This window comes from Cyanistes caeruleus, chromosome 3 (genome assembly GCF_971803275.1).
Source record: "Cyanistes caeruleus chromosome 3, bCyaCae1.hap1.1, whole genome shotgun sequence".
Lineage (NCBI taxonomy): Eukaryota > Metazoa > Chordata > Aves > Passeriformes > Paridae > Cyanistes > Cyanistes caeruleus.
Window position 1 is genome coordinate 66,229,833 of NC_141703.1, and position 17,710 is coordinate 66,247,542.

General features: G+C 33.4%; 1 protein-coding gene across 19 annotated transcripts in view; it reads right to left on the reverse strand.

Annotated features, from left to right (window-relative positions):
- NBEA (neurobeachin) overlaps positions 1–17,710 on the reverse strand; it is a 460,255-nt gene that overhangs the window by 375,664 nt on the left and 66,881 nt on the right. For all 19 annotated transcript variants that reach the window (XM_086881592.1, XM_086881590.1, XM_086881589.1 and 16 more), the window contains exon 2: positions 5,590–5,821. In XM_086881592.1, the coding sequence (XP_086737718.1) occupies positions 5,590–5,821 (232 nt within the window). The remainder of the gene's footprint in view (positions 1–5,589; positions 5,822–17,710) is intronic.

Here is a 17,710-nt window from a genome sequence, read left to right on the forward strand (position 1 = left end):
CCCACAAAACCAGCCAAACAAAAACCCATCAATCAAAACAAATAACAGCAAAATAAAACAACCATAAGGAAAACAAAAGAAATAACAAAAATCATAGCAAGAAAACAATTACAGAGCACAATAAAAAGAAGATATCAAAATTGCTAACAGGTTTATGGAATACAGCTTTCATTACAACATCTCAAAACCCATAAACTTTTACAGTAAGAACATTAAACAGAGTCTTCCTTTCAAAGACTATCAAAATTTACTTTTTAAAGTAAATTTTTACTTTTAAAGTTTAAAATAACTGATAGTGCTTGATTTTTTTATTTAAAACCCCAGAATTTCATTTTAAGAAATATTTAGTATGTTGGATGTTGAACCTTTCCTTATACTCCAGATTTTTTTTTCTGGAAAAAATGGACTAATAAGAATTACAACTTCCTTTAGCAGCTGGTAAACCAACTAGCTCATATTCAGAGATAAGGCATAAGAATTTAATCCAAAGATCAAGCAGTGAAGTCCAGAGCTTTAAAAACAAAAGAGCTATGACACAACAGAATCAGCACTGACACTTTCCCAGTGTGTTCAACAATCACAGAATTCCCAACCCCCCCCCGCCTCCCAGCTAAACTTGTAGAAGACATAACTTTCTACATGTAAGTCACATTTTATTTGTAGAACTGCATGTTACCCTTTTTCATTAGTGAAAGGATGACTCTTACAGGTGCTGACAAAGAGTAGTTTTCAAGAGAAACAATTCCTTCCAAACACATTTCACATTCATATTATGTTTTAAAACAAATTTACTCTTTGCAAATCCATACATATGTGATTTTGAGCAAAAATAACTACTATTTACTTAGCTTTTTCTACAATGAAACTAGCCTCTGATCCTTAGCATGTGTGAAGAATGAAATATCATTTAATTTACAGAAGACATAGTAAACTGGTGAACGAAATTGTGTATCAGGAAAGGCAAAAGAAAAGCATTGCTACTTAAGCAGACATTTTCACCATAAATTCTGAGTATAGTCCTAATCCCCAAGTATAGATTTTTTTCCTCCCGCTCATTTCTTTAATCTCCCTTTAAAAAGAGTACCACATACATTTGTGAGAGAATTAGGGAAAACAAAATACACCTAAGAAAACTAAGAATTGATAGTGGTGAATCCTGTGACTCAGCTCTCCTAGTACCTGCCCCCTTCTCTGTAGCCTCCAGCCTGCAATGTGAAGCTGGGATGTCTTAAACATGATCAGAAACTGGGAACAGTTACACTGAACACTCAGAAAAGGAGATAAGCACAAGTGAATACTAATCTTTGGCTGAGAATTTTCAAATTCCTATTTTGTAGTTTCAGCTATCTTTCAAGATGAAGAGACTGCAAATTTTGCTTCCTTTACAGAAGAAAAAACATCGTGTAGAAGCAAAGTTGTCTGGTGAAAATCAGAACACCATTAAAAATAAAAAATCTTGTTACATAGAGGAAGAAAGTGCAAATTAATACAGTCAAACACAGAAATGATTGGCAAGTTTTAAAAATCACTGAACATGTGCTTCCTTTTTAACATTGTTATAGCCCTGTACTACCTTATGGCACAGAAAAATTCTTATTTCTGCTGAAGATGTGGATAACCTACAGGCATTAGAAATACATATTTATAAGTAATGAATTAAACATTGATGAAGAGAAGCAAACATAAGCTCCCTAATTATGTAACTCTGGGTAAAATAATGACCTGGAAGATTGAAGCCCAGTAGATAACAAGCAAAGATAAAGCAAACAACATCTGCGGAAGTTGAAGCACTTAAGGCAATTTAAAGGTATTTCTATAAACTCCTCATAAGAAGGTTTGTGTCTTGTTTCAATATAAAGACTTAAAAATAACTGTTACATAACTTTATTCATACTTATTAGAAATCTCATGAAAGAATCAGTCCCATCTGGTTTATTAATCCGAATAATCCACTCATCTATAAATGGACAAAGGTCAGAAAGCATATTGCAAGTAGATTTTTTTAATGTCTACTTTTTTTTAGTATTAAATAAGATTACATATATAACTGGATTTCATGATCTCATTTCAGAAACAAGATTGTATGTAATAATATTAAGTCCAGAAAGAGAAAACAGGCAGCTTCTCATTTTTAATGCATTTCTAATTTCTATTAATGGCACCTTCTGAATACTTTCATACTAAGCAGTTTTCATATCATCTATAAATTAACAAGCAACCTTGAAGGAATGCTTAATTCAGTCACTTAATATGAAAACACAATAGAGAAAAGCCTGCCTGCCTTTCAAGTAACAACACACATATAAAACGAAAGGTCTGGCATTAAATTTGGACTGAAATAGCATTTGAAAGAAAACTTCAGGAAACTACCCTCGTGCCTCCTTAACCTCTTAATATTACATGGCCATGAAATTGTGGATTTTAACCCTTGTTGGTGATGTAAATTAATTTCTACAGGTTGTAAATAGAAAATGTGATAGTTTTGTAGTTTTTCTTATGAAATGAGTTAAAAGAGGAAAGCTTGTCAAGAGCCCATTAAAGACAGGGCAGTCAAAACCTAACTTTGCTTGAAAACTAGGAATTGTTTCAGTGCTGAAGAATTCAGTCCCAGTCATTTTAGAACAATTACCTATATCATCACAGCAGAACTGGGGAAAAAATGGGACTTGGGTGAGACATATTTATTCTCTATGAGTTCAGGCTACTTTCTCATCCATTGTTCAGACTTCTCAGATGGGACTACAGACACATTATCCCAAAGAGTCACTCAGAGCAGATGATCTGCTTCACTATTCATCACCTGGAAACAGAACTGTAAAAAGTGACTCCCTCAAGGAAGACCTTGTGCAGTTGTTAAAAAAAAAAATTAAAAAGCACCAATCATCTATGAAAATATTTTCTCATTAACTATTGATAAAATGACCATTCCCTATATTAGTATAATATAATAGTCACAATACAAAGATTTTTTTGAAAAAAAATTTGCTTCTGAAAAGCAAATTAAGCCCATTTAGATTGCACCGAGACTTTCAAAGTGATTAAGCTTCTATTCTTCACCACAGAATCTGTAAAATCACATGAAGTTTTAAAGTACTCAGAACCTCATGAATCTGAGTCTCTTCATCTAAACAGAGAGAAAAGTTCTCATTGCAAAAGTTTGGGTACATGTTTATTTGCTTCTTTCTTACTATGATAAAATCAGAGAAGAATGGCTTCAGACTTAGACTGGCCCTGAAAGTGTGCTGTCAGAACATAAAACAGACATTATTGCCTGTCTTGTCTATTTAAATCCTATCTAGGTCTAATCAAAATGCTTCTAAAAGGAATAACTGAGATGACCTAAAAACAAACAAGCAACTCCCAGAGAAGCAAATTATGAAAAAAAAAAAAAAACCAACTCAGAAAACCTCTACCCAGTACAGATGATAAAAGCCAATTTCAAAACATTGGGCTGACAGAGTATTAGCATTAGTTTTGGGAAAAAAGTGGTACTAACTTCCTAGGAGTAAAAATTAACACAGCTCTTGTTCAAAACATTCTCTCTTTAATGCTAAAAACAATTTTAACACAAAGTTTGTTACTTTATTCCCTGGCTTTGGGAAGTTCATAGAAATATTTGAGGCAAAAAAATTCTACAGTTAGGACCTCAACAGCTGCATAGGATGTTAAGGAACTCAGATACTGCACTAATTGTCACTGATTTTGCCTAATATCAAAATAGTTATTACATTACCTTTTTTGTTACTTCTGACTTATTACCACTATTATTACCACTTATAAAAGGAGACTAAGGTGTTAGTGTACAGTGTACTAGGTGTACAGAAATCAAGATATAAAAGCAAAATGATCAATTTCGTTGCTTCCATGTCTTGTTAAAAAAAAACCTCTCAAAAACAATCTATTTACAGTTATCAGAGAAAAACCCTAGGAAGTATAATTCTGTTCAATCCCTGCTCATGAAATATAGATGAATATTCAGATAATTTGAAACACACCATCAAGCTAAAATGTCATCCGAATTTTAATTTTCAGTATTTATTTTAAATTAATATGTACTCCATCCATATAAGCATAGCAAAGAACAAGCTTACTGAAGATTTTTCTGCAGGTCTCTTTCTGAAGCACTGTGTGACCACTCTCAGAAAAAAAGATTACTGAGGTAGAAGATCCATTATGCTGTTTTGTTTTGTTTTTTTTTTCTTTTAATTTACTACCACTGGCTTATACTAATATCTGTAAATTCTGAATGATTTTACAATTCCCAAATGCTCCTAAAAGTCAGATCCCATGCTCTTGATTTCTGACTTCTACAATTAGCTAGGCAGCTTAAAAACAAAAAAAAGTTCTCTAATGGAGGCATCATTACAGTTTTGTATACCATATATACAAGTACCATTTATGGAAGTTTAAATTGGACACATTGGTGTGGCTACTCATCTAAGAACATTATTTCCATGACTAAAACCCTGAAAAATTTAAGGACAGAAATTTTTGTTCTCTTCATATAATGTGTTATATTTAACATGGAATAAAGAGTATCTTTACCCTTACACTATTCTGACATACCTTACTTACAAATACTGTAAAACAAAACATATTTGCTGAAAACCATCATTTATCAATCTATTGGTCTGTTATACTTCAGTCTGAACTTCACTGTACAGTATAGCACATAGCATAATCTAAAAGTATCCTACCATCAGTCACAAACTATAAGAGAATTAAAGGACTACTTTCACACTGTGTTGAAAGAAACTGCCTAAGCTACCCCAGGGAAAAGAGATAGTAATCACACACACACACACACACACATATATATATATATATATATATATATCTTCAGATGCTATATTTAAATGTGATGAGCAAACCTGTTCTTTATCCAAGTAATCAGGATTATACTGATGTAGTGTGAGGATATCATAAATGGAGAGGATGTAGTGTGGAATATCATAAACTCCTTCAAACATACTATGAAAACCTTAACTGGGAAACAGCTTCATCACTTATTTTCAGTAAACAACAAAGCATGCTATTTTTGTTACGCTGTAAAATGTTATAGGAAGCTAAACCCCACAAATGTAAAAAATGAAAATATGTGCTAGGGATCACAGGAATACATTATGGAATGATTGTTCAGTATAATCCATATGTCCAGCATTCAAACCTGCAAATAATATCTGTTTTGCTGCCAGATGAGGTAATGTTTAAAATGGATCTAGCAATTCTGACATCATGATTGAAAATGACCAATGTATATAAAAACTAAATTATTGCCTTGTCCTTAAGAAGTCTAACATACTGGTTTTAATTATTTTTTTTTGCACTAAAATAACAATATTTTCTCAAATGAATTAACAATTCAATTTTTTTGTGTTACTTTACACAATTTATCGACAGAGATTTCAAACTAAGAATGTATTTTTGTCATTTTCCTGAAATTAATAAAAAAAATATTTCTGACTCGATAGCAGTACTAATGAAAACATCACTTTAACTAAAAACCAAAGCATCCCACACCCTTCCATAATCACAAAACATTGGCAGGTCAAGAATGCAATAATTATTTTATCAGCTGGCACTTTATACCTGCAATCATGTCGTCCACAGTACTCATCTTCAGCAGTACCTGTTCAATCAAGCCAACTTCCGTGCTAGTCTGTAAATTACGGACACTTTTACGAAGAATTGCAGTGAACATACTCCAGATTTCTGCTTGGCACGTTACATCACAGTGCTCCAAAAGCTCGGACATGCACGTAATGCTCTCTGCATCCTGGATTATAAAGTTCATCTCTAGATCAAATTCGCCACCAACCAGCTGAAAAAGAAAACAAGAGCAGCATTACAATGTGGAATACATAGTTTAGTGTCTCATACCTTCTTTGTGACCAATACAGAATATGTTTTACATGGTTAGAGAAGTAATTTTGATAAGAGAAACACACAGTTGCACTTTACAACAGAGAATTAGCAATCATGTTATGTAAAAGGAAACTTGTAAAAAATATACACAGTAATATCATAAAACACTACTTTCCATTTTGTCACTGAATACAGCATCTCAATAATATAAAATCAAAATGTATTTGAACTATTTCTTCCAAAGAAGTAATTGAAATGGTAGCCTGGCTCTGACAGATGTAGTGCAGAACCCAAAAAGCTCAAGAAGCAATTGAGGCTTTTCCACCATTCTCTGAAATTTGCCTACTCAAAAATAAAAAGACACTAGAACTAACTTAGCTTTTTCTCTCGATGTAAGACAACATTTGCCCTTAGTTATGAGTTTGGAAGACCTTACTGCCTTTTCCATTTTCCAGCCAAACAGTCATGCAGTCATGCCTGGAAAAAGAACCACTCATCTGCTCCAGCGTAAGAGAGACATAGAAAATTTACATTATTATACCACACATCAGCTCATTGTGTGGTGAAGGAAAGCTACTGGCTGCTTCAAGGAAGAGACTGCACCAGGAAAGGAACAAACACTCAATTAAGTAGTGAGTTAACAGCAGTACTGACAGTCTGACTCGTGTCTATCCAGGTACTGGCAAAACACTATCCAAAGTCCTGAACTAGCCCTAAACAAGTAAGTAGCACAACTACCAGGCATGTATTAGGAGGGGAGGGAAAAGAAAACCAGTAAAAAAAAGATATAGTCAAGACCAAATATATCTTCAGGAATGGAATTCAACAATTTTGAACAGTCATTTGTGTAACTTAAAAAGCTGACCTCAATCTACTAAACCGAATATGAAATTTAGTTTAAAAAAAAAAAATTCCCCTTTTAATTGGCATAAACATCTTTCAGTTCCGAAGGAAACAGCCTCTCAAGCATCCTACTTTACCCTAGTAACTTTGAAGAACTTTGAAAGTACCAGTGTGAAATTTCATAGAACTATGGAATCACAGAATGGCTTGGGTTGGAAGGGACCTTAAAGATCATCTCATTCATGAGCTAGACCATCTAGTTCCAACTGCCACGGGCAGAAACCTTCCAGGTTACTCAGAGTCTCATCCAGCCTTGGTCAGTCCCTCTGGGCAACCTGTTACAGGTGCTCCACCACTCTCTAGTACATCTAATATCTAATAATATCTAATAATAATATCTAATATCTAATCTAGTCCTTTCCTCCTTCAGTTTATGGCCTTCCCCCCCTCAACCTATCAGTACATGCCCTTGTAAAAACTCCCTGTCCAGCTCTCTTTTAGGTTTCCTTTAAGTGCTATAAGGTCTCCCTGGAGCGTTCTCCAGGCTGATCAAACCCAATTCTCTCAGCCTGGCAGTTAACACTAATTTTAGTAATTGTAAATATATTACACAAAATGATGAAATAAATTAATATTAAAATAATTCTAAGATTTTTTTGTTCTATTTGTTTAATGGAGTTATATAATTAAAATTTGAATAACATGGTTTAAATTAAAGATATTCAAAGAATTATCTCTTATAAGTGCATAATTTCAACACTCAAATTTAATAGAAGGCAATTCTGTGGCCTATTTAAAAGCAGTTGGTATTGACTTCAAATTAAACTCTAAAAAATAAGCAAGTTGAAATACTATGCAAACTTTTTTTCGTAGCTAAACCTATCCAATCATTCAAAGACTTCTTTCATACCCCATTTTCAGACAATTAATACAAGTAAGCAAGTACTAGCTTTGGCTTCCACCCTAATTCATACTTTTCATTCACTCCCAAATTACTTTTTCCTCTATCAATTAATTGCTAATAACCAGTTTATAATTTTGTAACATAAAAGCTTCTAATATGCTAAATATATAAAGAGTCTACCTCCTTAGTTCTCCTGAGACATTTAATTACATTCAAATAAAAACTATTATCCTAATTATAATTAGTACTTTAATTTAAAACCTGTGACTGCATATCATATATTTACATATTTGGTAAACACACAATGTGTACCAAAGGAAGGCAAAAAAATTTTCATGATCAGAAGCACAGTATTTCTATGGCCATTCTTTAGAATCATGAAATAGTTTCACAGAGTTTTTACTCTCTTTTAAAGAACTCCAGGCAGAGTTTTTATTTCTGAACACAGCAGCAAGTTGTGCATACTTCATCAGCAATCTGGGTTGTGTTTTCACCAGGATAAGCCTCTCTGAGATTATGGTGAAAACAGCCGGAAGTAAAACAGCCACCTCTAGAAGACATTCAATTGAACTCTCTTAGATGACTATCCCAAGATGAAATTAAACACCTCCTGGAAGTGTCTACTTTCCTCCATTTCTTTCCATGGAGGAAATCTAGGATGAAAAATTGTATCTGCTGAGTCTTCATCACTGGATACATCCAAAAGCCATGTGGTTACAGATCTGGACAACCAGCCTCAACTGGTCTGGCTTTTGCAAGAGGATCTGAGAACTTCCAGACTTTTGCTTCTACCTCAAAAATTCTGTGATAATATTTAGACAGACTAGACTAGATATACTACCCACCATCTGGTTTTGATAAGTTGGATTTAAAAACAAGGAAAAAATCCAGTAACGCCTCCGTTGGAATGAAGAGGTGCAATACAGACTGATACCCTTTCCTCAAACAATATTCATTGTAAAATTCTAGTTAATTTAAATTAATAAACTAATAAAGAATCAGTAAAACCAATGAAAATAATTCACTACAGACTAAAATAATTCAAACTGTATTTGCCTTCTAATGTAAATCAATATACGAATATGTAACATTTAAGAGACTGAAATGAAGCTCCTGTATCAGTCTGCAGTGACAGGATATTTCAGTACTATTAAAACCAAGATGTTTCATTCTAGAAAACATCTCAGAAAATCTGCATCAAAAAATACCCTGAATACTAGTAGAATTGGTTCTATGGAGAATCTTCTCCTGGGCTAGACTATCCAGCAGGCATTACAATTATTTCACTTGTACAACTGGCAACAAGAAATTTACACCCCATCAAAGTGACTGCTTATTTCACCAAAGAAAACATTAAAATGTTCCTGCTTCCCCTTAACTTTAGTTTAAGCATATTTCAGTCAGTAAAAATTATCATAATTATCATTAAAATCAACTTCCTTAATAAAGGAAATAAATTAATGAACTAATTGGCAATGATAGCAAAAATTTAGGAAGACAGGGGGAGGTGACTTCTTTAAAGTTGTTATCCTAAATTCATTATGAATTAAAAATATTAATAGTCTTGATAAAAAAAGTCCCAGATGACAAGGAAAAGCTATACAAAAGTGAAGCTAGTATACAGAAATAAATGAACATGCTTAATTTGTGTTCAAGAAATAAAGCAGGCACCTCTGCTTTAAAATGTGCACAATAAGAGAACATTCACTACAAAAGAAGTATCCTCTAACAGTATTTTTGCTCCTTGATTTCCCAAGGAAGACAGTAGGCAAAGAGGAATAACCAGAAGCACAGTGACAATGAGCTGGTAACGTGCTGGCACTAATGAAAGGACAAACTTTTCTAAGGAGCCAGAAATCATTAAATGCAGTTAAAAACCACCAACTGCTGAGAGCTGCAAAGTTTCTTCTGATATCAACTGTCCAGGAAACAATGCTTAAAAATTAAAAATTGGTAAATGCAAAGCAATTCAACATTATTACAGTTTTCCTCATGTGTACAAGACAACAGGCTCCGAAGTCTGATATTATCATCCAGAAAAGAGATCTTGGAGCCCCTGAGGGTGCTGCTTCAAAAAACTATGTCATATTAAAAACTTCCAAGTTACAACTAAATATTCATAATTAATTTGTAGCTTTCTAAGTTGGGTAAAATTGTGGATGAAACACCACATACCAAAAAGTTAAATCATACTTCCAAGAGGTAACTTATTTTTAATATAGCTCCCGTAATAGACTTCTGTAATAAGACAAATTTCCACTACAGTACAACATGAACATTTCAATAGAAATCCTTACAGAAGCCAGTACACCATACCATAAATCAGTGCTCTTTCCATATCATACATCTCAAATACAATCTTTTTTTATGTCAAACACTAAGTCTTCGCATTCTTCAAGGGAATATTTAATATATAGTAAAGACTGCACTTTCACTGTGATTAAGTATCCTGAAATATTGTTTGTACTTTGTCATATTCTGCATCTTTCACAATGCAGCTGTAAGAAATGAAGCACCAATCTAATGCTCAGAAAATGGTTACAGGTATGGTGACTGTGGTCAACAAACAACTCCCAAAGTGGTACTGAACTGCCAGCAATAAGCAAGTTAGACTGTATTCCCCATGCTGAGATTGCTTATAACAACAGGTTGACACTCCTTGCAAGATTTTTCTACCTTAACCTACACCACCATTCTCAAATGCAGCTGCTTTACTTGGAATCTCCATTTTTCTGAATATTGTGGCCATTCCTCAGTAAGTTTCAACCATTCATCATGCTACGCAATAAATGGGTTTCTTCCTAAATTGCCACATCTCTGCAGAACTTAAGCTGGTCTTTTACACCCTTCTGGTCCAGAACAGAGAAGAAATACTCCCCCAAATACAAGTTGTCTACATATCTCAGACAATATATTCATACCAGTTCTTGAAATGCAATAAAACACGTGCTACTGAACATCTGGAATTACATTGCTGACTTTTGAAAATTGGAATTTTTTAGTATCAGATTCTTCAAAGTTTGGAAGACTGGATTGAAATTAAAAGTGAACAGAGTATTTCAGTTGGAAGGGACCTAGAAGAATCACCTGGTCCAAGTGTCTGACCTCTCCAAGGTTGTCTGAATGTTGAAGTATGCTGATAAAAGCATTATCTGAACACTTCTTAAACACCAACAGGCTTGGGGCACCAAACACATTTTTAGAAAATCTGTCCCAGTGTTTGACCACCTTCTTCACAAATAAATGCTCCCCTGATGCAGCTTTGAACCATTCCCATGCAAGTTGGCATTGGTACTGGGGAGAAGAGCTCAAAACTTCCCTCTCCACTTCCTTTCCTCAGGAAACTCTAGACAGCAATCATGAAAGACAGCATATTAGAACTATAAAAGTCTTCATGCATTTAAATCTCTAAGTTTGCAGTTCATTGCTGTCAAAGAAGCATTTTCTAACTTCCTTCAAGTTTGAGTCTATCTGCATTTATTTAAACAAAAATCAAGAATATGAATTCTAATACTAGACAAACATTGCCACTGAAAAATTCAAGTATCACAATAGTATAATTACCAAAGCCCTAACCACATCCAGGCCTAATCTGCACCAAGTCACTCCTACATTCTCTTTTTTAACTACTATCACATTTGCTCTGCTTTTTCTAAAGGCAAAAATAAATGACGGCATAACAAAGTCAACATGACAACAACCCTCATCTGTTTTGAACTGAAGCATTTTAGGTTCAAGTATATACAAATACAACCAGAATAAAAAAAAAAAAACAACGAACAACCAAAAAACCAACAACTTTCCTTGTAGCTATATAGGAGGTAAACAAAATTATTCTCTTCCTCTCCCTGACGCTCACCTTTCATTTTAGGCATTACAAAACAGCTGATCTGGCATATGGCACAACTTTCCACAGGAAAAAATGCTGAGAATAACCTACTCAAATGAGATTGAAAATCTCTTAAAATCCCAAATAAATTAGTTGTTTCGAAGGGAAAATTAGTAAACATTTAACTCTTGATAACTTAAGGCATCATATAGCATTGAAGTTTTTCAAAACCAGAACATCTTTTCTAGAAAAAAACACTGATTTCATAATCACCAGTGAGAATTCAAAATATGTGAAATCAGACTGCTACTGTTTTTTGACAGGCATTATGAGCATTAAAACACAGTTGTCTGAAAAAAGCAGTAGGGGAACCAGGCAGGAAGAAAACAGGTTACTATTTTATGGTTGTTAACTAAAACATTAAATTTCTAAACAACTAATTCAAATTTTTAGGAAGATTCTACTTCAACTGCATGAAAGATTTCTTCAGGCAAAAGTATTTAGAATGCTAAATGGAATAAATTAAATTGTTCAGTGACAGAAATGTGTGGTGATCATATGCACTTGTTAACCTAAATATATCAATACAACTACAGAGAAAATCACAGCCAAAAAAAACTTAAGAAAGTACGTTTCATAACTGGTACACATTATTTATTCTTAAATGATAAATTTAAATTGGTGAATGGTAGTCCTTAGAGATTTGAATTACAGCTATGTGTATCTGGGCTAATTTTCACAATTCTCTTTACCATCACTGGAAAGTAAAAGATGCTTCAGGGAAGTGATTATCTCAGTGGTTTTAGATGCAACATCAGAATGAAATAAATCTTTCTCAGGGAATGTAGTACTTTTTACTGACTATAAAAGGACAACTAGTTCAGACAGGCACATCTAAAGTTATCTCAGATAAATCTTAACCAATGTCCTTACAATATCATTTATAACCAAATGGCAGCACTAAAAAGACTGATTCTCATGTGAATCATTGCAACAGGATGTTGCAATGTAAAATTGCACATTAACATACCCCTCTTAAATGAGCCTTTCTCATTTTAACTTCAAAACCATTTTTACTCTGAATAATATACTGCACATACTTGACAGTTTGTCACTAAGGAAATGCTACCTAGTAAGTTTATTGAGAATATTAAAGAAATCTGAGAAATTAATTTAAATGTTTTTTATACTTTCTGAGACAATATGAATGAAGTAACATGGTCAGCTTTTAGTACTTACAAGAATATGCTTGTTATTACACAAGCTTAAAAATATCCCACAGATTTACCTTTATTTTCTTACATTTTCCTTTGAGGGAGGAGGATATTTCTGTAGGCAGACAACTCCAGTGGCACATCAGCTGCCACTATACATATGATTTAGTGAGACCACTATCAATTACACTCAGATAGATCAAAAGGCTGAATAACATACTTGAAAATGTCAGACCTTTTCTATGTATTGTGGAGGCTTAAAGAGGAAAAAAAAAAAAAAAAAGCCACAAAACAAAAAATGGGCTATTTGGCACAAATTTCTAAAGTTCTTCTTTACCTATTACAAAAAAAAAATCACTATTTTGGGGTAGGACAGGAATTAGTTTGATAAAGTTCAAATGCCTGCCTTCATAAAAGCTTCTTTAGCTTTTAAAGTGTCAGATTCTTTGAAATAAAAAGTCCTACCCTTGAAGGAATGCAAAAAAAGTTTTAAAGTGTGACACAGGACAAATCTTATCCACTTAGAAAAATTTATAACACAATCCAACTACTTCTGACAAAAATGAAGACTGATAAAAGTATTTTATGAAGAAGTACCTAATCAAAACACAGACCCAAAAATTCTCATAGTCTATTCTTCATGTGTCACTAGAAGGAGACACTGTTCCTATTATTTTGATCTCCACAAAATCATTTTTAGCCAAAGCAGAATGTGAATTTTGACTTCAAGATGTTGAACCTGAGTAATTAAAGAAACAAAAGTTGCAGGTTTATTTTCAATAAAGTAAAATTAAAACCATTCTCACACTTGTACCTAATCTGTTTTCAGTTTATCTAGCTCAGTTTCTTTTACAAATTACTTCTGATCTTGACTTAATCACAAAAGAGATCAGCCAGTTAGATAAGGGACTTTCTTACCTCAAGAAAGGTAATGATTACTGACATTTATTTTAATAAATAAAACCAGGTAGCTTAGGTTTGCCACATGTCTAAAAGCAAAAATTCAAAATTGATTTTCAAGGACTATAAAGAAGTTGATAAATGAGCACAGCTTAATGGGTATGAAAAATAGCATCACTAAACAGATATTTCTGGTTCATTTTGCTTGTAATACTTCATAGCCCATTCTTGCCTGTCTTCTCTCACTTTCAAGAATAACTTTAAGATCAAGGTACAGATGCTAGTACAATATAATCTAATGTTTCTAATTGCCGGGTTTCAAAGAACAGATATATTTTAAAGCAAGTCATTTGGTGGTGGCTTGGAATTATGCTTTTTTGGAGTTTTTCTTAGGTATGATTTTTAGGGTTTTGTTGGGGGTTTGGGGTTTTTCTGTTAGGTTTTTTGGGTTTTTTTTTTTGTTGGTTTTTGTGTTGTGTTTTGGGGTTTTTTTGTGGTTTTTTGTTTTGTTGGTTTTTTTTTTCTTTAAGGAATCTTCTTTGTTTCCAAACCGGAAGAGAAGCAAAAGAAAGTGAAATAATTGGAAGTTACTGAAGTCGTAAATGAAATGAACTCTGAAAAAAGTGGTTTTTGCAACTACTTTTGTAACCTTTAAGACTACAACTTCACTGCTGAAACTTGCACAGCCAAATCCCGTAGGTCAGCAGCATTCCTTATTTATTTTTCAACAGTCATAAACTATATGTAGCTTTTTGGGTTTTCCTTAGGTAATTTGAATGATACATTATCTCTTGCTGAGGTTTAACATGGTTATCAGAGAACATTACCAAAAAAAATTGAAACTCTAAGAAACATTAAACTTTCAACAATTACACATTGATTCAAATCTGATTTGTATTGCACAGCAAACACTATCACACAACATATTTGTGCAAACAGCCATGTCTGTTTGTAAAAGAAAACAACTAGAAAATCTCTCAATGCACACATACCTGTTTCCCAAACTTCACATTCAGAAGCAAAGTGAATGTATTTTCAGTAAACACTAACAGAAAATTTTAGTCAACATAAGTTACCAATAACTCAGAAAAAATGTTTTTTTAAATTTGTTTGTTAATTTTATAAGTTTTTTATTATTCAAACATACTTGTCAAAGCAATTTTTTATTTTGCATGTTAACTAACATGCATCCTGTGACTAGAACAAATTGCAACAATACAGTTAATGGAATTTCAGTCTTTGAAAATGATAAGGTTTATTTCAGAATAGTCTGTGGGATTGTTCCCAGGTACGTAAAGGACATATAACAATTCAAGAAGAAAAACATGACAAAGAACGTTGATTGTCAGGATTATCAAAAGATCAAAAAATAGCCACCTATCATCAGGACAAAGCCCACTAGCCCCAAGTACTAGCCCACCATCTTCTAAGCAGCCACCATATATTCCCCCTTAGTCTGTAAACCCAAAACAAATAGTCTGCAGGCTCTCTTATTGCTGCCTCTTTTCCTATGAGGTAAAATCAGGAAGGCAAAGTGGTTGTCTCTAAGAGCATTACCTGTTTTTCCTCACTATTCAGGAGCTCTGTTATGTGCCACTTATCTTGTAAAATACCAGTTGACATAAACCCAGCTTGCTTTTTTTATAACACTGTTGTTTGGTAAGAAAAGAAAATACTTACATTTCTCCATTAGATTAAACTATTGATTACCTAATTTAAGTTCTAAAAATTAAATAATGAACTTTTAAAGTGTCCTATTCTCATGTCCACCTCTCTCATAAATTTTGGTTTTCTTTAGGGTCTTTCACTGCTTTCATTTCCCTCTTATCACAAAACACTCTACAACTCTTAAAAGCCCAGAAACTACAAATCATGGCTATGCAGTATTTAAAACCAAAACAATTCCAATTAACTTAGCTATGACGGTGCCATTTCCCAGCTGATACCTATAGACGTACATTAAAGATCAACAGCAGAGTGATAGCCCAGGTAAACCACAATGCCAGGTATAAATGATCTCACAACACTTAAGTGAGATGCGCACAGCACTGGCCTTCACTTTATTTGGCTGAAAAGCAGGAGCTCAGTGGGAAGAACTGTGTCCTTAATTCTCAGCATCCTGCTGCCTGCTTACATCAATAATTTTGAGATATGTAGAAACATTTTGGTTGGTGTCAGCATTCTGAAACTTTCCAGTGGCAATGTTGATCACCAACTAGAGAAGCTCTACATTCAATTTCAATATGCTAATTTTCATCAATCTTTCATTTTTAATTAACTACTTATCATGCAGTCCTCTGCTCCAAAAAGTTAACATGGGAGAAAACAACCCCGTGTTTGTCACAGTAAAAAGCCCTCATTCATTCCTGAACTGTGACTCTTTAGTGACTCTTTAATGACTACAGAACTAATACTGGACATGTGCTATAGTTCCATTTAATTCTGTGCATGTTAATTCATAACTAGGTTAAAGCCAACAGTAAATGTGGAAGTGCCAAGCAGAATTTTTCCTTTTAAAAAGATATGTAGATTTCAGGAAATAATGACAAAACAATATCTATTATAGTTAGATTTATTTATGGAGTTTGAGCAAATGCTTCCGGTGGAATCTACCTAATTCTTGTCAAGACTCAAATAACCATTGACTATATTTTATAAATAAGCACAGTCAAATGTATAAACAACCATAGTTTTACATCAAACCTTACTTTGTTCCCATGTCCCCATATAAATTTTAATTTATAACTAGCAAAACCCTTCCAAATGTAACCAATTCTTGAAAAAATAATAATTTTTCAGGAAATACCATAATTTGCAACAGCACAATGCTGTCTAGTACGTGAAAAAAATGTAGAATATATATACATGAATTTAAGATGTCAGGGTTGGAAAAATCTATAGTCAGACTCCTTAAAAATAGCCACATAATTACTGATGCTTTTCATTTCTCGTAGCTTGAAGTTTGTTAAATTTTCAAGCAGTCCATACATTCTTTAAGGTTCTGTGTTTCTATAAGAAAATCAATACAAGTTATACTATTTGTTACATTTTTCTTGTCCTCAGAAGTGCACAAGATAAAAGACAGGAATTGTTCTTTAAAAACTCTTAAATTTTTTCTAATCCAATTTATTTTTTTCAAATCTTTACAAGAAGTAGCTCCCTTTGATTACAAGGGCAATTTCTGATACTGAGATTTGTAAGCCTAGGATTTTTTAACCAGGTTTGTCAATATTTGTCTCCTTTGCTTCTCTAAATAACTCTCAAATAGTGTAAGAAAATTGTTCTCGTTTGTGACTGGACTCCCACAGGGTTTAGTTGTCATTAATGATTTAAGATCTTTTTTGTGCAATAATAAAACCCAAAACCTCAATTGCTAAAGGAGGCACCACACAGACCATAATGAATTGTTTTACAAGCCTTTAAGTGCATCCTAATTGCCTTCCCCCAAGCTTCTTCTTAATTTATTATGCAGCTTTTCACCCAGTAAAATCTTTTCTTTAACTTACAGATGATAACACAGTTATCAAAGGCCAGAATTATATAGGAGGTGCAACTCTAATCACAACGAATTATTCAGAGGAGGAAACAGAAAGGCAGATAAATAAGCGTAAGAAACAATTTATTAGTAGTAAGGAGCTTGTGGAATCTTCATTACAGGAAGTACCTCAGCACTTGAAACTCAGTGACAAGAGTCCAAGTATCTACAAAATGGGTAGCAGTACAGGCTGTGTATACTGAATTTTCTCTCAACCTCCCATTAATTCTGACACAGGAATCTCTTGTTCCAGCAATAATGTCATTGTTTCAACAGGCCAAGAGATTTTCTTCTAGTAATTAATTAGTTTCTGAACCCTCAACTTGTTGGAACCTTCACAGCCCGTAGTAAGAAATCCCACATTTTCCCCATGATTTGTGTAAAAATATCTTGTTTTACATCTGCCATAGGATTATTTAATTTCAGCCCTCTGTTATTTGCATTTTGAAAAGCAGAAATCAGGTGTTTTCTATCACATTCTTTCCTTTATTTACTTATATGTCAAATACACTTGGTCAGCTCTTTTCCAAGCAAAACAATCCTACTTTGTCAAGTCACTCCTCTTATGAAATCCATAATTAATCACACTTCTTACCCTTCATATATTTTGCTATTCCTAA